A 21873-nucleotide genomic window follows, 5' to 3' on the forward strand; every position below is an offset into this window, starting at 1 on the left:
AAGAAACAGAGACTGGGAATGGTGTTGTGAAACATGGAAGAAACATTGAGGAGTGGAAGCAGGGAGAGTAAAAGGAACAAGAAGAAGAGAGAGGGAAAATCAAACGAAGAATGGAGGAGAGGAGGAAATAAAGCTGGGAGGAAACAGCATTGAGAGCAGAGAGACAAACACACAGGGTTCCATTAAAAATAATACAAATGTCAGTGTTCCAACAGTGTGACTGGCATCACACCTCCCCTATTCTATAAATGTGAGATGGTCACATGCCAGCCAACACCTGGTTGAGAAACTGGTGGAGTAACTAAGTTCACGTGGAAGTCAGAAGACTTCGATAACCTCAGAGTGCTGGGCAGGCAACCAGGAATGGCTCCATGAAGTGCCTGACCTCAGGCAATTGCCTTAATCATTCTCATACAAAAACTGAAGTTTTTCAAGAACCCAAAGTTGACTTTTAGCTCATAAAATCTGAGAATTTACAATGGCATCGTTAATCTAACCGCAGAGTCATGAGAAGTGTCTTTGCCAATAAGAAATACTGAGCCAAGTGCTGTCCAGTTCTCCTGCTTCTAAAACGTACTGGTTCTCAATGTGCTCCTGGCGCTGGGCGATGCTGCTCGGGTCTTCTCGTTGCCGCTGCGGGGGCGGGGGCATTTCGTCCTGAGCCAGTTTCCTGACATAGACAGCAGGCACAAAGCCTTGGTGGTCACCAGATTCCACCTTCCACCAGTCCTGGAGAGGGAGAAAGATCCCCACTCCTTCTTTAGCTCTTGAAAAACCACAAATAAGAGAGGCTTCAACTCTTAGAACTAAGTCTGCAGGCACAGGCAGACTATGGTGGGCATGGGCCTCTCCTCCCCACCTCTCCCAGAGCACCTAAAAATTGTGCATGGCCTTAAAATTCGCTCGTGGATGTTTTGTGTTCCAGTATCAACCTGGACCCCACAGAGCAATCTGGGGTATTACTGAACTAACACTCCAGATTCATTGTCCTTGGGGCATGATGTGATGACGGGGAGAAGGCTGAGCAGGGAGAAAATGGGAATGACATGTAGCTTATTTGCTCATGGACCATCCATCCTGCCTCTCAAAAATTCACTCGCCCCAGGACAACAATATCCTAGACTCTCTTCTTTTCTTCCCAATAATTTTTGGAAATTATTGCAATGAAAAAAAATATCATCTGAGCGCTTATGAAAAGAGCCTATATTTTGTCCCTATTCTCACAGGCTTTTTCACAGACCTGTTCCTCACACGTTAAAGAAAACCAAGTTAACAAAAAACTTCTCTTTTTTCCAGGTTCCTCCTCACCCTGGCCATTGTTGTTCCAGCACTGGAACATTGGCATGAAGGAGGGACAAGCAGAGATGAGGAGAAAGGGATAAATTAGGATCACAGAATTGCCATTCATAACTTCTATGTCTTTGGGCAACTTACTTAGGCTTCTTGAGTCTTCATTTTTTTTTTTGCTATAATTAACAGTATAACCCCAAAGGATATACATAAGACCTTACAAAATACCTGAAGGAAAGATGCTACTTAATAAATTATGGTGATTTAAGAGAGACAGCCATAGAAAAATGTTCTTTGGGCAAAATATGGATATCTGGCAGGACTGGGAGGGTTGACCCGGAGGAGCTGTCTTGCTGATGGGAAGAAGGTTAGAAGGAAAGGTCACCTTGTTGATGGAACTGAGCAGAGTTAAGACGTCCCCTTTCTTCATGGTGACTTCGCGGTTGCTGCGGGCCTGGAAGTCGTATAAAGCCACTACCCTCTGTTCTCGAGCGGCTCCCTCCACGGGCGCGGCCTGCTGCTGCTGAACGAGAGCAGGAAGCAGATCCCGTCAGTCACCGGCTTGAAACCCGTCTCTCTCCAGCCCCTCGGTGGGGAGCCATGCCCGGCTGACTGGAGAGGAGAGCCTCTGGCTGGGCCGTCCCACACAGCCGCCAGCCAGAGGGAGATTGCAATGAGCCGTTCTCAGGCACACGGTGCCGCCCTGACCCTTGAGGGGACAGGCGGGCCGGGAAACATGAACACATAATGAGTCACTGAGTGTGTAGTTTGTCAGAAACGTAGGGAGTGCTCTGAGCCTCCAGGGTGTAAAGCAGTTAATAAAGGTTTCTACTCCCCAACATTTCAGAAGACTCTTTGAGAAAGTGAAAAACCCACTATCTCTCATGGCTTTCTGCCTTTCCCAGGCCTTCACTGACAACCCTTCCAACCCCTTCACCCTTAAATTATTACATCAATGAAAAGTGGACTTTTTTTTTTTTAAGAGATGGATGACCTAGAGCACAGGAAAGCCCATAGAATTGTAAAAACTGACACCATAAACCGGGATCAGAGATCTTGGACCTTTCTTTAGCAAGCAACCTGCTCTCCAAGGTGTAGCCTTCTCTGATTTATACTTTATGCAAATGTCAGACCTCTGAGAGAATGAATGGAGTACCACACGCCTTTGTAAGCCATGGCCCATGCCTGCTTCCCGTCAGAGTGGAAAATGTGTGCCTCCCTTACAGACCCTCCTGATTTTATATCCTTGGAGCACCGTGTTTCCTCACCAAGCACAATGCACTCTCCCACCTGTTCCTGAGGAAGGCATGCACACAGGCTCCGTGCACGCATGGTGACCTAACATGTCCCACCCAAGTCTGCTGTCTACTCCCAGAGTATGAACCCAGAGCCTCTCTCTTTCCTTCCACTACCGCAAGGAGGTGCCCCCGTCACTCTGCGGGTCCCAGCCTCGCTGCGGTTCAGGACAAGCTCTGACCATCTTCACATTCTCCAGCACTCGCAGGACCCATTTCCCAAGCGCACCTGAGTATTCTGGGCTTTCGTGTCTTCACGCTCATACTTTATTGACTAGAAAAGCCCTTCTCATCTACACGGTAAACCATCTTTAAAAATAACCGATAAACTGGTTCACCTCAGCCGTGAGGATCCTCCTACTTTCCAACAGTTTTATTTCTGGTGAGGGGAGCTCCTTTCCCTGAGACCCTTCCTCCTGTCCTTATGTCTGTCATGTGCTCTTATTTGCCAAACTTTCTGATCTCCTAATAGACTGGAGTCTTCCTGCAGTCGGGATTATGCTTTATTCAAGGTTGTGCACGGTCGACATTTCATAAGTTACGCAAACAACCAGGAAGGGAGACGAGGAATCAGGAGGGACTGTGAGAAGGGGAGGTGTGCGTAAGGGGGGTGGGCAGGAAAGAAGCAGGTACGGAAATATCAAAGGAAGGAAGGTGGAAAGCGAGAGCACATTGATGAGCATATGATCGCGTTCAGCGAGAGCCCCTGGCGAACTAGATCTGTGAACGCTACTGAGAGGCTACCGTTCCTGCTTATAAGGCCCAGAGAACTTAGGATTTCCTTTGCAGTTGCTTCCTGGGTTATTGGACGTACAAGCCAGTAAGAAAGAGAATCCTCTGTCGTCGGGCGGGGAGTGTGGCTCCTGGCATCTCCACCTTCTCACCTGGCAAGCCGCTGCCTGGTCCCGCAGGACTTGCATGCTGTTCCCGAAGGCACTCAGGTCCACCAGGAAGGCCTCGTGCTTCTTCAGAAGAGCCTGGATTTGTTGATGAGGGGCCATTAGAAGTGAGTACGGGAAGAGCCCTAAGCATTCTTGGGAGTCATTCGGGTATTAATTGGATTGTATCAATTGTCCTAATTCCTGGTAAGAGACACTCTCCATCTATAATAAAGAGAGGTTTTTGTTTGTTTGTTTGCTTGTTTAACTCTAAATTTGCAAGTATTGGGAAACTAGGAATTAAATGATCGACAATTTCAATATATTCACTACTTTTGCTTTAATGAAAATGAAGTCATAATTGCACAAGTGTTTTATTGACCCACATCACAGCTATAAGAGGGTGCAGCTAATGACGTTAGTTTTTGGTATTAAATACTAGCATGACTTTAGATGCCCACCACAACTACTTCTAGTGCTGAAGGTTTGTTAAACACTAGGCCAGCTTATCATGAGGTAATGAACAAAACAAGAAGCAGACATAGAGAGTGATTATGACCTTTGAGGTTCTTGTCCCAACATGTCTGCCTGATTTTATGTCAATAAAGTAATGAAACTGTATATATCTTAGAACCATGGTTGGTTTGTGAAAGCCCGAGGTTATTCTGGGAAACTTAGGATGGACCAAGACATGCATAGATCTCTGGCCATGCCCTTTGGGGTTTAGATAATCTTTAAGGAATCTATAAACTTCTGTGGGATCAGGAAAATGTAGTGTACATTTTAGGATTTGTGTCAACTCCGAGGTTATCCCAACCAAAGCAAGGCCAAAGATTATCACTCTGGAAACACCCAAATAATCTCACAGAACCTATAGCCATCCCACAATCTAATTCGGTACCATTTGGTGAGAACTAGGCAATGTCCACCTCCATGCCCCCTTACCCCAGCTGCTTCTTCATCAGCCCCATAGTTAGTGTTGTCTACAATAGGTTCCTTCTCTTGAATCCATGCTTCTGCTTCATTCAGGTCAGCCAGATACTGCTGGAACTGGACATTGGCCTCAAGATCATTCCGCCGTCTGCCAGCCCGAGCCTGGAGAGACTCCATATTGTCATTCAAACTCTTGACCCTAGAGGCCACATCTTCTGCAGCAAAGTGCCCTGTGGAGGAGTTAGAGAAAGGTTGAGTATTGCCCTCAGTAACATCACTTTCCTTTAGTCCCCTTGGTGACGTGGGAGAGAGAAAGGAAGGCATGAGGCTGCTGCTTTACGCTGTGAGTGTAGCAATTCACCTAAACTCCTGGGAGTTAGAATGTTCCCAGACGGAACATCAGTAGGTGGTCAGGGAGGATGGGTGTGTCTGTGTGGTGGTGAAGGGTGTGGCATAGTCTGCAGCACCTAGACTTGAAAACAGAAGACTTCGTGTGGGTCCTGCCCAGGGTTCCAAAAACATGTATTTTCTGGAATAAACAGAAAATCCAACAGATCGCCAATTCTGCCCAGAAGGGATTTATCACCACACAACCAGTTCTCTCACCCTAACAACGAGAAAACAAGACAGACCGCAACATGTGACGATGTCCAGAGAAGGGAAGGAAATGAGATGTGCCCCCACGTGCAGGGCAGTCTCTGGGCTACAGGGCCAAGGTGATGCCACACAAAACGAGCTGGCACACGGAGTTGAGCTGGCAGAGTGAGCCGGGGCAGGCAAGACCACCCAAGCTCGAAGAGCAGGGGACCAAGGAAGGACACCACACACAGACAGAGCCCTGGAGATGTACAGGGGGTCTCCTCGCATGTTTGAGACTTACATGCCCATGTCAGGAGACTCCTCGAGGTTAGGACAAGGGAGTGAAAAAGCGGGAGGCCCAAATTCCTAAGGCTCAACATAGGGCTGCAAGTAGTTAACATCAGCTCCCACCAAAGTGGACCAGAAGAACGACGCCTCAGTATTGGCCCTATTGTTAAATCAGTTCCAGCTTAAGAGTGCTCCCTGGAGGTTCCAAGAGCTTCAATGATCACAAGTTCAACAAACAAAGACAACCACATCAAGTTATACTGTAATCAAATTTCTGAAAGCCAGTGATAAAAAGCTTAAAAGAGTAACAGGGGAAAGAGGTATTTTACACAGGGAGGAGCAGAGATAGTAGTGAGAGCAGACTCCGCATCGGAAGCCCCACAAGTCGACAGACAAAGCAGCAGCATCTTTAATTCCAGAAAGAAACTGTCAACCAAGAATTTGTGTCAGCTAAAAATGTGCTTCAAAATGAAGTCATTCAGACCAACAAAAGCTTAGAGGATGTAGGATTAGCAGACAAAATATCAATGTAGTCAAAGGATCAAAGAACAAAATAGGTGAATGTATGTGAATACATATAGAATAAATATAAAAGGGTTTTTTACTCCATTCTTACTTTTAAAGCTGATTGACTGGTAAGGCAAAATTAGCAACAATCTACAGTGGGATTTATAACATTTGTAAAATTAAAATGTGTGACATCGATATACAAAGGAGAAAATAGGAGAAATGGAAACATACTGCTTATGGATCTTATTCTACACATGAAATAGTATGCTTTTATAAAGTTAGAATGTGATACATTAAAGATCTATATATTTAAATCCCAGAACAGTGGCTCTTAAATTTTTGCTCCCAGAATCATCTTATATTTTTTTAAAATTCATTTCAAGTGGGTGCCTGGGTGGCTCAGTGGGTTAAGCCGCTGCCTTCGGCTCAGGTCATGATCTCAGGGTCCTGGGATCGAGTCCCGCATCGGGCTCTCTGCTCAGCGGGGAGCCTGCTTCCTCCTCTCTCTCTATCTGCCTCTCCGTCTACTCGTGATCTGTGTCTGTCAAATAAATAAATAAAATCTTTAAAAAAAAAAAAAATTCATTTCAAGCTTTTATTTAAATTCTAGTTAGTTAACATACATGGTAAAATTGGCTTCTAAAATTAGTTTCTTGTGTAGAATTTAGTGGTTCATCACTTATATATAACACCTAGGACTCATCACAAATGCCTTCCTTAATCCCCATCATTCAACTAGCCCATCTCCTGTCCACTTCTCTCCAACAAGCCTTAGCTTGTTCCCTACAGTTAAGAATCCCCTTATAATTTCAAAAATTATTGAGGACCCCTAAGAACTTTTGCTCATATGGTGATATCTATTAATAGTCACCATATCAGAAATTGAAACAAAAACTTTTAAAACAAAAGAATATCTAAGTATCTATTCTATTAGCCACTGGTGCAGAGGCATTATCAAACATCATGTAGAAAATTTCACTGTGCACTTACAAAAGAATGAATATAAAAAAGGCAAATAATGTCTTAGCATTATCAAAACCATAATTGGAGAATCACTACTGTAGAATAAACACATATGCACACGTCTCCCATAGACATGTACCCCACAGAACTATATCTAACAAATATGGAGAGAAAATGGAATTGTAATAAATGCATCATTAATCCAAAGGAAGTGGAAACTGATGGACAAAGAAAAATGAATAGCAAGATGTTAGATTTAAGCTTAACCATATTAATAATTGCTTTAAAATTAAATGGTCTAAACAATCCCATAAAAGAGAGAGATTACCAGATTGCATAACATAAAAGTGAAGCCTAACTCTATGCTTTCTGTAAGAAATCTGCTTTAAACATAAAGAAATAGACTACAACCAAAAAGATGGAGAAACATATATTGTGCAAACATGAATCAAAGACAGCTGGTGTGGCTGTACTGATGTAGCACCAAGTAGTCTTCAGGGTATGACCAGGGATAAAGAGGGCTAGCTATCGTAATGTGAAAGATTTTAATTCATTAAGAAGACACAACAAGCCTAAATATGTACGCACACAAAAATATAGTTTCAAAATACATGAAACAAAAACTGATAGAACTGAATGAAATAGATGAAATCCACAATTACAATCAAGGAAAGAAATAAGATGAGTCACTATAGTAAAATAGGAACTGTAAATAAACATTTTAAGTTTGAATCCCTCAGTTGAGATCTGAATTTTTGGTCAACAATGTGAATTTTAAACTCTACTTTTGATAGCTGGATGCTGGCTAGCAACACTTTCCTCTTCTCCTTCTTTCCCCCCTCTCCTCCCCTCCCCCGCCTTCTCCTTCTTCTTCTTTTGTTGGCAACAAATTATTCTTGAATCAAAGGAGAGATGATCTATGTAATGTATGTAACATTATTAACATTATTAATGTATGTAACATAGATAACATATGTAATCTATGTTGCTTATAGCACAGCCAGAACTTGATGTTTTGATGTTCATTTTCAAACATCATCCTTAAGCAGTAGTGGGTTTTTAAAGACAAGAAGCCAGGAAGAGGAGAGATACTGAGACTATGCAAATAAGGAATTTAAAGAAATGGTACTATTAACTATCCAGACTATAACTGCTTTAAATGTAAATGATCAAAATAAATAAATGCAAATTATCTGAGACAAGTCTTCACAGATCCAGAAATTCCCATGTGGGAAAAGGACCTGATTTGTTTTCTGGGGCTTTGTAACTTAAATTCTAAATTCTAAAACTTCTACAGAAGATCATATTGATTATTAGCATAAAAATATTTTATTTAATAATTTTGGCTTAACTGAAGAATACAAATGGTTGATTTATGAGGTAGGGAGTTTCCTGTTATTGGATTATATAAGCAATATTGTATCTTCATTGTGTCTGTCGGAAATGCCCAAGGGGAATTTCTGCATTAAAAGGGAATGTGAATTAGATATCTTTAAATTCCCTTAAAGCCCTAAAATTGAACAAACTTCTTCCTTTAAGTTTAGCATGTGATTATTGACCAGTTCAACCTGAACCATACATACCTTCCTCTACCATTTTGTTTCCCTTCTCTGTTATCGCTTGGATGCTTGGCTCATGACTGGAAATGTTATCCTGGATGACTTGGTGTCTGTTCAGAAGCTTCTTGGAGACAATCAGGTCCTTGCCTACAGAGAAAAATAATTCTAAGGCCAGGTATTGTTCTAGTGTATGAAATAAGAAGAGGCTACTCTACTTTTTATTACTCTTGGACCTACAAGTTTTTCCCTTTGAGGCTGGAGTCTCTGTCTGGACTTCTGAAATTTATATCACTTCTCCGAATTAACTCTGCTCACTGTTGTTCCCCTTGTCTCTTTGTACTGAGAAAGTTCAACTCATTATTTTACGAAAGATAATAAATAAGTCACTATATAGGCATAAAGGCAAGTAACTCTTCAACCAGAACTTTCAATAGCACGCAACCAATTTTGTTTCAGATTTTACAGTGTAAAAAGCAGACTCTTCCACTTACTAATTCCTATAGGTTTCAGAAAGTTATCAAATGCTCGAACTTAGGTGTTTTTCACCATGAAAATGATGTGTTATATGTTTTAAAGTTTTCTTTGAAAAGATTAGAAATAACTTATAAAAATATGCCTCCCTTGCTGCTAGCATTAACAATGCTATACATTATTAATTTCCTCCAGCTTCTCAGCACCCCAGTTCCAGATGTCAACTACCTATCTTCTATCCACACATTCCCCCTCTTCCCTTCAAAATTCCCTTCCCTGTACTTCCCACTAAATGACTTTCCAGAAGCTCGCCATGCCTGTCCACCCTTCAGAAGGTCTTTTCTCTTCTAGAAGTTCTCCCAGGCTGGCCCCTCCACTGTCATCATCATCAGCTCCTCATAGATGCTCCCACTATCGGGTATGAAGTTTGCATTCCACTTGTACCCCAGCACTGGCAATGATGGGCAGCTCCCAAAGGAAAGGAAGGTATGTACTTTCTCTGCTGTCCCACCACTTTTCTCTTTCCCATAGCTAAGAACTTCAAAGAAGAGAGGCACTGACACTATGGACAAAATTATTTGGGACTTTGAGCACCAACCATGATGGCTCAGCCAAGGGCCTTGGCGGTAACTTAAGTTAGAGCAAGTAGCAAATGGTTGAGCCCTCCAGCTCTTCTCAGAGGCCTTCAATTCATGGCATTGTTCATGTTTACTTTAGGAGATAAACTGTTCAGTATGAATTTTAACAAAATCTTCTATGGAAGATGGAAAAATTGTTCCTGAGTGTGACAGGGAAGAGCTGAGAGCAAACGCTGCATCCCCCACAACTGTGTCTCAGGTTGTCCCAGATCTCTCTGAGAGTCTGCAGACCTGGGTCTTCTATGTCTCAGCCCGTGCATGCTCAGGGACTAACCAAGGTAGGTGGAAGCCACTGAGGGCTCAGTCTCTTGGATCCAGGCTTCCTCATCCTCTGTGTCCCTGCAGATTTGGTGCAGGAGGAGATGGTCAATGAGCGTCTTTTTCCGGGTGCTCAGTGGTTCCTTCAGAGCTTCAAACCGGGACACTAGAGACTCCTGCCTTGCTTTTATGTCTCCAGCATCAGGATGGTCTATTTTTTCAAAATATACCGCCAGGTCTGTGAGGGTGTCCACCTGATCCTGAGGGAGAGACAGAATAGGTGTCAGGAAATGCCATCATTTAGTAGAAAGGGGTGGGGGGTTCAGCATGAGGAGGCTTTGGGGAGAATCAGCTTCCCCCAGTACTGTGTGATGACTTCTAACCAGATCCATGAAACAGAGTGACAGGGGATGCTGAACCGAGGGCCACATCATCACCCAAAAGCTATTTATAGGAAAGTAATTCTTAAACATTTCAGAAAAACAGAATATACAGAAAGTGTGCCAAGGAAATCAGGGAAACCACAGACACAGAGCCTTAACTATGAGGGGTATTAATAAACCACAAGTAACTGTCAGAGAGTGTTAATAAACCATGGCCTGGAGGAAAACAGAGGGGCACTTTCTGTCCGCTTCCCCTCCCACCCTCCTCCCTTGCAAATGAGCTGCAGGTGTGACTAACACGGAAACTTCCCAGGCTAAACTTTTTGGCATCCCAGGAACAATGCCCAGGAGATGAAATGGGGTATTTCCAAAAAGAATCTCACTGTTTTGTTACCTTGTTTCCATCCCCATCAAGCCATCCCTGGAGTTATCTAAGGGCCTTGGCTTGTTTTCCTGTTTTCTGTTTCCTGTAGATTATTCTGTCTTTCCCATTTAACCCAAGGAGCAGACATCATAGAAGTGGATTTTAATAAGATAGATCAGGAGAGGAGGACTTTCTAGGGAACAACAGAGTCATCCTTAAGTACAAGCTAGGAGCCCTTGGATGAGAAAGTGAGTCAGCTGGAAGTGGGTTCTCCAGAAAATCACACAATCTCACAACTGACTAGATAAACTCAAGTGACAATCTGGTGGGATGTCGGGGGAATAACCCTGCACTCAGAGCCTACACATCCACATCCTAGTCCTTGCCCTGCTGCCAGTTCTCTCTGTGACCTCATGAAAGTCACTTCACAGCTATGGGCTTCAATGTTCTTAACCAAAAAATAAAGCAGTAGGATTAAAGATATTTGCAAGCTTTGACCCATGGAATGCCAGGAAAAGAAGAGGCCATGTTGTCCAAACCTTGCGGTACAGATAAGCATATAGAGATGTGAGAAGGTGAAAAGATGCATCAAAGGTCACATCAGCAGCAGGTGACGAGCAGGAATACAAAGCCCAAGTTTCTGGAGTCAGAGTGAGAGCCCACAAAGCTCCCCCCGCCAAGGGGTTCCGACAACCGCATCCAGGACAATGGCTGCACCAGACAAGGTCTTAGGAAGGGCAGCTGACCAACTAAAATTCTGGAATTTTTGCCTTCAGTTCCTTGCTCTCTTTCTCTGTCAATAGTTACTTATTACAAGTATGCTCAGAGCATGGACAGGAGTTCGGTCTACCATGGCCAGAGAGCTGGCAACCGACCTGATGGACGCCCACAGCAGACTCCAGGAAGCCGTGTTTCCTGAGTAGGTTCTGTACATCAGACAGGCCTTTCCCGTAGTCCTCGGAGGCCACCTGCTGCTCCACGTCCCCCAGCCAGCGCTCCAGGTCTTCTGCAGTGTTCTTGAACTGCAGCTCCTGGTTGGCTTCGTGCAGCTGGTTCCCTGGAGTGAGGCAGTAAGAATGCGACAGACATCGTGACCCTTCCTCACTACACAGTAATACACCTTCCATTAGACTTAAGGGGAAATACAATATTTTGATATCCAAATGAGAAAAAATATCCATTCCATATGTGATTATACCAAAAAAAAATCTTAAATTTGTGCAATTTGGATGGTATTTCTTTTTAAATATAGTAACTTTCATTCCCAAAACAAAGATAAATAATCTGTTTATTTTCTGCTGAGGAGGTACAGTCCTAGCGTGTTAGATCTGACCATCTTGGTTGTTTAATATGTCAACCGTTACTCTCTATCAAGACCTCCTTTCAAAGGGATTCAAACCTAAACGCTGCATTTCCCAAGAGAAGTATAAAAATCGGGATGGGTTTCCATTTGAAATTGTGAACTATCTTTTTATAAATGTCTTTCTCAGAACATTACCAGCCCTTCCTGGTACCTGTCCTTCATCAGGAGTGCTGCCTCATAATTTTCTCTTCCAGAAAATGTCTTGATTGTCCACACCATTCTCAGCTACATTTTTTATTCTTTGAACGATCATTTACATTATTTCTGCTAAGTACTTGCTGTATCTCCTGATACTGGGGAGTAGCAGTACCATCTTATTGTTACTGTAAATTTGCTTTTTTTTTCCCCTAAACCCCAAATTGGGTTGATATCTAAAGGAATCAGTGTGGTATATGTAGTCTATAACCAGGGCAAAGTTGTGTCTATAAATGGAGTCTCTGTCTCACAAGAATAATATCGACAGGAAGACCTCATTATTTGTGTTAATTACCACAACTGACTGATTTTCTAGAGAGGGGAGGTTAAATGTAAGTAGAGGTTATTCAAGCAGACATGTGGGAATTTTTTTAAGAGCTTACAGCAGGGCCTGAACACTTTCAGATATGTGAAAAAAAGCATCATCAAACTCCACTTATAAGAATAAAATAATGTTTTTTTTAATGGGATTGGGAGGGAGGTAAACCGTAAGAGACTCTTAATCTCACAAAACAAAGTGAGGGTTGCTGGGGGTAGGGGGGCAGGGACGGGGTGGCTGGGTGATGGACATTGGGGAGGGTATGTGCTATGGTGAGTGCTGTGAAATGTTTAAGTCTGATGATTCACAGATCCGTACCCTTGGGGCAAATAATACATTTTTACATATATTTTAAATACATTTTATGTTAATAAAAATAATTTTTAAAAAGAATAAAATATTGTAAGAACATCACATGTGGTGCTGACAATCTTGTAATGTCTACTTTAATAACCTGGATCAAAATATCTTGTCTCATCTATAGAACCTAAGTAGGGAAAATCTAACATGAGAACACCAGGTTCAGGTGCATAGCCAATACTGGATTCATGGCTCTGGAATATTTGTTAAGGAGACAGAAAAAAAAAGTGGGGGGGGCAAAGAGAAGAAAACAGAAGTAATTTCACTTAAACCTATGTGCCTGAAGATAACATAAAGTTGTATGTATATAATGTGGTAAACTTATGTTAATTTATAAAAACTCTGTTCAATACAGGAAGAAATGAGTGGCCTCCCTTCTTATGGAGGTCACCAGGAAAATTCAAGGTGGTAGAGATTAAAATGCTAGGTTTCAGAACTTAGAAGGTAGACGTTCACCAAAACCTTTGCTTCTCACCTTTCTGCTCTGTAGCTGCCAGCAGCTCCTTCCAGAGGCTGACCACCTCGTCCACACGCTCGGCCACCTTGTCTGAGGCGTAGTGATCAGCCTCAATCATCTCTTGGCCAGTTTTCTCCAGTGTATCGAGCAGGCGTTGATAATCTTCCAATTCATTTTTAAACTCCTCCTGCTTTTGAACGCGGCTCTTCAAGTTCTGTATGTCCTAAGTCCAAACGATAAAGGAAACTTATCTGAAGAATGGGAAGCAGAACTTTTGAGGATAGGGGTTACTTCTCACTATAAATACAACTGCATTAAGGAGAGGAAACAAGGGAACTGTCCTAGTTCAATTACTGAGCCAGAGAAAGTGAACAAACTCATGTGGCCAACCCCTCCTTCTAGCCACACATCACACATGGCTAATTGATTCGTGCAGCCTAGACATCTCCTAAAGATCATTTTGAATATGGCACCCCATGCACGAATTAATAATCAGACATGATCAACAGTAGCCAAACTATGGGGAGAACCCAATGTCCATCGTCCAATGAATGGATAAGTAACAGGTGGTATATATAAGCAATGGAATATTACTCAGCCATCAAAAAGAATGACATCTTGCCATTTGCAATGACATGGATGGATCTAGAGTGTATTATGCTAAAAGAAATAAATCTGTCAGACAAAGACAAGTACCGTATGATCTCACTCATATATGTGGAATTTAAGAAACAAAAACAGATACACATAGGGGAGGGGGGTAGGAAGAGGAAGGCAAACCATAAGAGACCCTTTATGATAGAGAACAAACTGAGGGATGATGAAAGGAGGTGAGCAGGGGGATGGGCGAGATGGGGCATGAGGATAAAGGAGGGCACTTGCAATGAGCAGTAGGTGTTATATGAAAGTGATGAATTACTGCACTCTACTCCTGGAACCCATTTTACCATATAGGTTCATTAATTAAAATTTAAATAACAATTTGAAATTTTAAAAAAAGAAGAAAAAACAAAAACAGGGAGCTGTCATGAACAATGACAGATTTTTTTCCCATTTCTGTCCTGATGCATGATCTCTTCCTCTAGAGAAGATCTGTATACCTTCTGTACTCAAGAACCACACCTCCTCCCAAGAACACAAACACATATTTCCAAGTTTAACAAGACGAAAGGTACAGATAAGGTGCCCATAGTTCTATAAAGATATGAAACAAAAGTAAATATTGTGAATAGGTATTGGCCTAGAAATTAGGAGACTCATTCTAGCCTCAACTAAGTGTGAAAGTGTATGAGTATATATATGTGGGTATAATAATTTGCAGTATATAACACTTGAATGAAAAATCCATGTTTTACACAACCCCAGGGTAGAGAAATCTATGGCTCAGAGAGAAGTCAAGGGTTTCCCAAAGTCACATAAATAAGACAGAACTAAGAGAATTCGAGCCCAGGTTCACCTTCTCCAGATTTCATGCTCTAACACTTATGTTAAAATGCCTTCCAAATAACTGGGTAACTCTGGGCAAGTCACTTTCCAATTCAAATCCTTGGTTTCCTCATCAGTAAAATGAGGGGTTGTTCCCTTCTAGCTACAAAACTGTGTAACTCTGCATTATGTCACCTTGAGATTACCTTTGGGTTCCTAGGAGCTTTGAGTAAATTTGAACCTACAACGGGATCAGACATAATGTTTCTATTACAAGGTGCAGAGGGAAGCAGCAGAGGTGGTGGAGGGACAAGAAGCAGCTAAATAAGGAGCCGTACCTCCCTTCCCCCACTCCGTTATGGAGCATTAGAAGTTGTGCTGGAGAAGGGTGCCTGGATACATCAGTCAGTGAAGAGTCTGTCTTTAGTTTAGGTCCTGATCCCAGGATCCTGGGATCGAGCTCCTGTGTCAGTCTCCCTCCTCAGGGGGAGTTTGCTTCTCCCTCTCCCACTGCCCATCCCCTTGTTCTCTCTCTCTCTCTCTCTTTTTCAAATAAATAAATAAAATTTTTAAAAAAGAAAAGAAGAGAAAAAAAAGAAAAAGAAAGAAAAGAAGAGCAAATAAAAGAAAAAAGGAAAGGAAAGGAAAGGAAAGGAAAGGAAAGGAAAGGAAAGGAAAGGGAAAAGAGAATTTGTGACGAAGAAAAGAAATGAGAGGTGGTGGGACACAGGAAATCCAGAAACCAGATTCTTTGCTTTTAACCAAGTATCGTGCCTTGAGGGACTCAGGGCAAGAGGTTCACCAGTCCTTTCAGCTCTAAGACTCCGGCCCCCTGAAACAGTCCTGATAAGTGTGCCCAGGGTCCAAGAACCCGCTTACCTTGTAATCTTCGTCGTCTGCCAACTTCTTCTTCTTATTGATCCAGTTCTTTAGGTCATCTGAATCTTCATAGAGTTTCTGCAGAAGCCGAGAATCCTCCAGGAGTTTGCGCCGAGTGGCCGCCTTCTTACGTAGGGCATCCCGCCGGGCCAAGAGCTGCAAAAACCAAGATGAAACTCATGGTCATCAAAGCCAAGTATGAACACATGAGATTCACTGCCCAGCTCGGTCCCTGGGCCCCACCTCCTCCCCCGGCCCCAAGGCACAGGCGGGCAGATAGCATTTATAAACAACATGATAGCATTTTATAAACAACAACTTATTTATATTGTTAGTTAGTTTTTACCAATAAAAATCAACAGAGCAAGCATATGGATGGGTAAGGACCGTATTAACCCCCGTATTGACTTGGAATTCTATTGTTCTGTTTGCTGCTGTTGCCAGTGGTAGGATGTATGGGTTAAAAGCCAGAATCAGCTGAGGGGACCACCAAAGACATGCGCGTCCGGGGCTTCCAACATACGCTATCCCGCAGAGCAGCAATGTTCTCAGAGTCGTAATGGCCACCATTGATCAGCTTCGTTGCATTGTTGTCGACGGTCTGAAAAACAAAACAACAAAAACTGGAGTGGTTTTCCCTCAGAGTCCCCTGAGTAAGTGGCCACCACCGGGTTAGCTGTTGAAAGAGAAAGCGTGGCAATGTGGGAAGAGAACAACTCTCAGGGCCAGACATCTGGGACCTGGTTCTGATTTTTATTACAAATTCCGTTTCAGAATTATAGTTGATGAGTTAATTACTCTCTTTGATGCCATAATATTTTTAATATCGAGGTCATAGTAAATGAATTTTGATGTCACTTGAAGGTGAATATTTGATCTATTCTTAATTTTTTTAAGACTGTATTTATTTATTTATTAGAGAGAGTGAGAGAGAGTGAGCATGTGTTCAAGCTGGGGGAGAGAATCCCAAGCAGACTCCATGCTGAATGCAGAGCCCTGCTCAGGGCTTGATCTCACGACCAGGAGACCAAGTCCTGAGCTGAAACTTAGAGTCAAAGGCTTAACAGACTGAGCCCCCCAGGTGCTCCTGTTCTTAAGTTTTCAAGAGGAAGCACTGTGGATATAGTCATGTCCAGTGGCCAGCCTCTCGCTCTCACTCTCTCACTCTCTTGCTCTCCCTCCCTCCCTTTTCTGCCCGATTATATGTATTTATATCTCTAGCCTCATAGGAAGAAGGGCTAGAAATTGTTACTGATATTCATTCATGAACTCCTCAAATTGTTAGAACTCAGGGTGGAGTAAGTGATAGAGAATGGGAAAATAACCTAAAACACATGATAGCATTTTATAAACAACAACTTATTTATACTGTTAGTTAGTTTTTACCAATAAAAATCAACAGAGCAAGCATATGGACGGGTAAGGACCGTATTAACCCCCGTATTGACTTGGAATTCTATTGTTCTGTTTGCTGCTGTTGCCAGTGGTAGGATGTATGGGTTAAAAGCCAGAATCAGCTGAGGGGACCACCAAAGACATACAGTACATTGGACCAATAAAATCCTCCCATACTTGTCTGAGCCCGGCTTATACATTGACCAGTTTCTGGGGCATCATATTGTAGGGTTCACAGGAAAGCTGTGGTCACTTTGGAGAAGAAACACAAAGCTGAAGATATACAGGAAAAGAATAGATGTTGCTTAGACATCTAGATGTTACTATAGAAAACTAAATGGAGACATTACTGGAGAGGAAAAAAAACTGAAAAAGTAAATAATACACTTCAAACTTCCAAGTCATGATTCTGTGTCAGATATGGATCCAATAATATCTGTTTATGCTGCAGAAAAAAATAAAACAATCATCACTTCACTGGGAAAACATAAGTGGCTAAAAAAATTCCTCTTTAAAAATTTTCTAAATGCTTTGTGGAATAAAAGATGTGATGGTAAAAATGGGTATGATTACTTTTCTGAATGTTTTCTCTTTCGAAAAGAACCCTCATGTTATGTCTGAAAATGATGAGTGGTTCTCTCTAAGGACGGGTGTTGTATGAAGTGACACAAACAAACACAGAGCCGGTGCCCACGCCAGAGCCCACATCTCACTGTGATCTTCTCCTCCTGGGCGGTGAAGGCCTCTTCAAAGTCATCATGCTTCTCAAGAAGGGCTTCCACACTGCCCAGGGAGTTCCCCAAGTCCTCATTCTCCAGGAAGGCCTGTAGAAGACAGAGACACATCTCAGCTCCTCCTCATTGGTGAGAAACATTGCTTTTGGAGCATCTCTGAGACAAGGACTAAGGATGGAGAGGAGACGCTGGGAGAGCAAGGTGGGATACGGTTGGATGGTGGGTAGGGACCAACCTTGAACAGCAGGAACTTCAGACTCCTCCCCAGTCCTCTCACACAACTTGATCACCTTTGTTTCTGGTCCTGTCCACATAGAGTTGTCCTGGCCAATCCCTGCTCCATTCTGACTTCCCAACACTGCCTCAAAAGGACCAGTCACCTCCTCCAGGAAATCTCTGGTTGACCTTCCCTGACTCGTCACAACTTTCTATTCCTGACCCCTCAGCAATGTGATATTCATCTGGCCTTATGTTCAGTGGAGGTTAATGCTCCTCTGCTGTGTATTTAGGTACTTTTCTAGTCGTCTGTTCATGAGGGAATTGTAAGAGCCTCAAAGAAGGGGCCGATCTCATCTTCTTCCTGTAGATCACCCTCTACTTCCTAAGACAATCTCCAGCCCACAGAAGTGGTTGTGAGGGTGCCGACGGTACTCATGGGATAAATGAGGGGTGGGGGAAACGGCTTCTGGACACTCACTTAGCCCCCCTCCACCCCATTACCTCTTGTCTGCTCATCCAGCTGTCCACCTGCTCGCTGTCGCGATAGAAGAGGTGCAGGTACAGGCACTGCAGGTACTGAAGCTGCCGCTGGTCCCACAGCCCCAGCAGGGCCGCCCAGCTGTTGGCAAGTGCTGTCATCTTTGGAAAGGAAGAGACAACGTGAGCATCTACTAGTGCGAGGCCTTTGGAAAGATGCACACATGGACAAGAAGTGGGCTTTTCTTTCACGACTTCAAGGTCTGAGCGGGTAGCATGCTTCATATTATTATGAGATTAAGTGGAGCTAAATATGTATCAAAATTCCACCCACTGTTCAACTGGGTTACCTTTTCCCGAACTTCATCGGAGGCTTCATGACCAGCATCTAGCAGAGCCTGACCAGTCTCATCAACAGATTGGAATCGCTCATCGTAAGAGTCAATCTCATGCTGTGGCCACAAGACAAAATGTCTTAAAATGCAGCAAGAAACCTTCTGGCACTCCTGGCCCCTCCCTCTTCCTCCCCGTGGGTGGCAGGGGTCTCTTCCTGTCTACCTTGTGTTGTCGATGCCTGTCCAGCAAGGCCTCCCCACTAGCCACGTCTGTGGGCAGCTCATCAGCACTGATCAGAGCAGACTTCTCCTTCATCCAGCCTGAGAGCTCCTCATAGTCAGATAAGAACCTCTGGTACCTAAAGGAAAGGTAAGGTAAAGGACAGGAAGGAGAAACCAGGTGTATGTGGACCAAGTCAAGAGGTAGGGTTGGGTTGAGCTGAGATATACAGTCCTAATCCTACCGCTTCCTACCCCTTCCCTCCCCCTGATGGGCTTCCTGTTTCTTTAGTGGGGCACGTCGGGGCAGGTCTTCCTTCACTCCAGGTTGCTGACTCCCGGGATGGGTGTGTCATTGTGTAATGAGGCATCTGCGCCTTGCTTCTCCAACATCACAAGGTCACACCACCCCAGAGGCCCATGAAGTGAAATAAAGTCCTCCCAATGGGGCCAATAAATAAGACATGACACATGAATAACACTGGGCACCTGGCAGGAAAGGGGACCAGTGTCAAGGCCAGGAGCCCTGGCGTGCCTTAGCTCACCCTTAACCCTATGACTAAAAACAAGTCACTAAAATGTTTACCTATTAAAATAATTAAATGGTCACCAGTTAATTTGGAATTGTAAAAGTAAGATAAACACTGCTTTCTGGTGTTTTAATGACTAAGTATAAACATTAACTACTGAAATGATAACCAACATTTTGGCAAGCTAACCCACATTCAGGAAATAATTCTAGATTTATTTTTACACTGTTTAGCTTGGAAATTCACTTCAGTTCCTGAGCTAGGGCTGGGGATTTTGATGCTTCTTTAGCTGCTTCTCCAGGTGCTCGGGCCATTTGATAGCATCCTACAGTTTCTAAGTAGAGGAAGACCAATGGGGTACAGTGCAGGAAGGAGTCGTGCTGGGTGCTATGTCCGCCAGCAGAGGGCTTCCCTTAACAAATAAAGCTTCCTTTGCCTCCACCACCAGCAGGCAGGAGGGCTGGGTCCCTCATTATTCCATTCTTTTCACTCTTTATTTCTGCTTTTGATGTCATATCTGAACCCTGTAGAGATAGAGCAACAGAGAGGAGGGATTTCTAACCCATAAGAAGCCTCCAGCTTCGCATATCTGTTGGTAGCCAAGGCTCGAATGTGCTCCCAGTTGGAGACTAGGTCCTCTTTCATCTGCTGGATCTGAGATGCCTCTGGAGGATGGGAAAGCATCAGCTTGTCTGCTCTGGCACATAACTCCTTCACCTTTGGGATGAAAAAGAAACCTAATGGGAAATCCAAGCACTCTGATTCATCCTGACAAAGTCTTATGGGAGGGATCTGACAAAACAACTAATAACTATTGATAACAGTAACATACTTATTAAATTAAAATAAATAAAGATATTAAATAAAATGCATAATAAATATAAAAATAACATATAGTAAATTAAAATGTTAAAATAAAATAATTTTATTTATTTTTTATTGTGTTATGTTAGACACCATGAAATACATCATTAGTTTTTGATGCGGTGTTCCAAGATTCGTTGTTTATGCACCACACCCAGTGCTCCATGCAATATATGCCCTCCTTAATACCCATCACCAGGCTCACCCAATCCCCCAACCCCTCCCCTCCAAAACCCTCAGTTTGTTTCTCAGAGTCCATAGTCTCTCGTGTTTCATCTCCCCCTCCAATTTTGCCCAATTCACTTTTCCTTTCCTTCTCCTAATGTCCTCCATGTTATTCCTTATGCTCCACAAGTAAGTGAAACCATATGATAATTGACTCTCTCTGCTTGACTTATTTCACTCAGCATAATCTCCTCCAGTCCAGTCCATGTTGATACAAAAGCTGGGTATTTATCCTTTCTGATGGAGGCATCATGCTCCATAGTGTATATGGACCACATCTTCCTTATGCATTTGTCTGTTGAAGGGCATCTTGGTTCTTTCCACTGTTTGGTGACTGTGGCCATTGCTGCTATGAACATTGGCACCTTCTTTTCACTACATCTGTATCTTTGGAGTAAATACCCAATAGTGCAATTGCAGGGCCATAGGGAAGCTCTATTTTTAATTTTTTGAGCACTCTCCACACTGTTTTCCAAAGATAATTTTGTATTAATATGCTAACATACTATATCAGCAATAATAATGTACTGACCACTTTTGTCTCTTATTGAGGGCTTACTGCTCAGCACTGAACATGCACTGACTTATTATCTTTTTAAAATAACACTCAGAAGCAGAAACTATTTTTATTTCCTCCTTCACACGAAAACTCAGAGGTAAAGTATTTTATTTGGTCAAGGTCATTCAGCTACTAAGTGTCAGAAGCAAGGCTGGACCTCAGACTGTCCTTCACCACACTCTATACTGTCTCATAAACACTGTTGTGAGAATCAGAGAGACACTCTTGCCCAGGAGAATTTCTGCCAAGAATTCTAGCAATACCATACCATTCTGAGAACAATTCCTAAGGAGCAAGGGTCAAAAATGTGGGTATGGGTGACTTTGCCACATGTTACCATTAGTGCTTACATTATATTTAACTACAATCAGGTGTTGTCTAGGATTTAAAATTTCATTATCATTATGCATCAAATCATGGGATTTTATTCTTCATTATTAGGGGAAAATGTCAAAATACAAAAATGAAGCAAGAATGAAAGAAATAGAATAATGGGATAGTTTTCGGAAACTGGTTCTAGAGACAAAACTATGGTCAGGGGCAGCACGTGGGGACCTTCAGGGCTCACTCCACTGTACACACTCTGGAGGAGTTGGTTGAGGTTATGGGTAATGTCGTAAGGAGAAGAAGCAAGGATGGAAGCCTATCAGGGGTAGGGGCTTACTCCAAGTTCGAACCTGCCTCTGTCTCTTCCTCTAGAGATAGGGACTAGGGTCTTCCAGCTTTCAGAAGAGAACCAAAAAGTGGATCTAGTAACATGCTCTAGGTGTCTCTGAGTTTATTTGAAGGGAGAAGATAAGAAAGAAGAAGGAAGGAAGGAAGGAAAGAGGGAAGGAAGGAAGGAAGGAAGGTAAGAAGGAAGGAAGGAAGGGGTGGCGGATGGGGAGGAGGAGGAGGAGGGTGAGAAGG

The 21873-nt window shown here is 43.0% G+C and overlaps 1 protein-coding gene across 1 annotated transcript in view; it reads right to left on the minus strand.

Moving 5' to 3' along the window:
- The window catches only part of SPTA1 (spectrin alpha, erythrocytic 1), a 63809-nt gene that overhangs the window by 33473 nt on the left and 8463 nt on the right, over nt 1-21873 (minus strand). Inside the window, exons 8-22 of the mRNA XM_032845633.1 lie at nt 19879-20033; nt 18791-18926; nt 18583-18684; nt 18257-18394; nt 17516-17626; nt 15931-16008; nt 15408-15563; nt 13122-13326; nt 11285-11466; nt 9679-9922; nt 8320-8442; nt 4409-4626; nt 3470-3562; nt 1676-1813; nt 578-729 (exon numbers count right to left, since the gene is read on the minus strand). Of these exons, the coding sequence (XP_032701524.1) occupies nt 578-729; nt 1676-1813; nt 3470-3562; nt 4409-4626; nt 8320-8442; nt 9679-9922; nt 11285-11466; nt 13122-13326; nt 15408-15563; nt 15931-16008; nt 17516-17626; nt 18257-18394; nt 18583-18684; nt 18791-18926; nt 19879-20033 (2231 nt within the window). The remainder of the gene's footprint in view (nt 1-577; nt 730-1675; nt 1814-3469; nt 3563-4408; nt 4627-8319; nt 8443-9678; nt 9923-11284; nt 11467-13121; nt 13327-15407; nt 15564-15930; nt 16009-17515; nt 17627-18256; nt 18395-18582; nt 18685-18790; nt 18927-19878; nt 20034-21873) is intronic.

This window comes from Lontra canadensis, unplaced genomic scaffold, assembly GCF_010015895.1.
Source record: "Lontra canadensis isolate GAN:19392208 unplaced genomic scaffold, GSC_riverotter_1.0 scaffold168, whole genome shotgun sequence".
NCBI lineage: Eukaryota > Metazoa > Chordata > Mammalia > Carnivora > Mustelidae > Lontra > Lontra canadensis.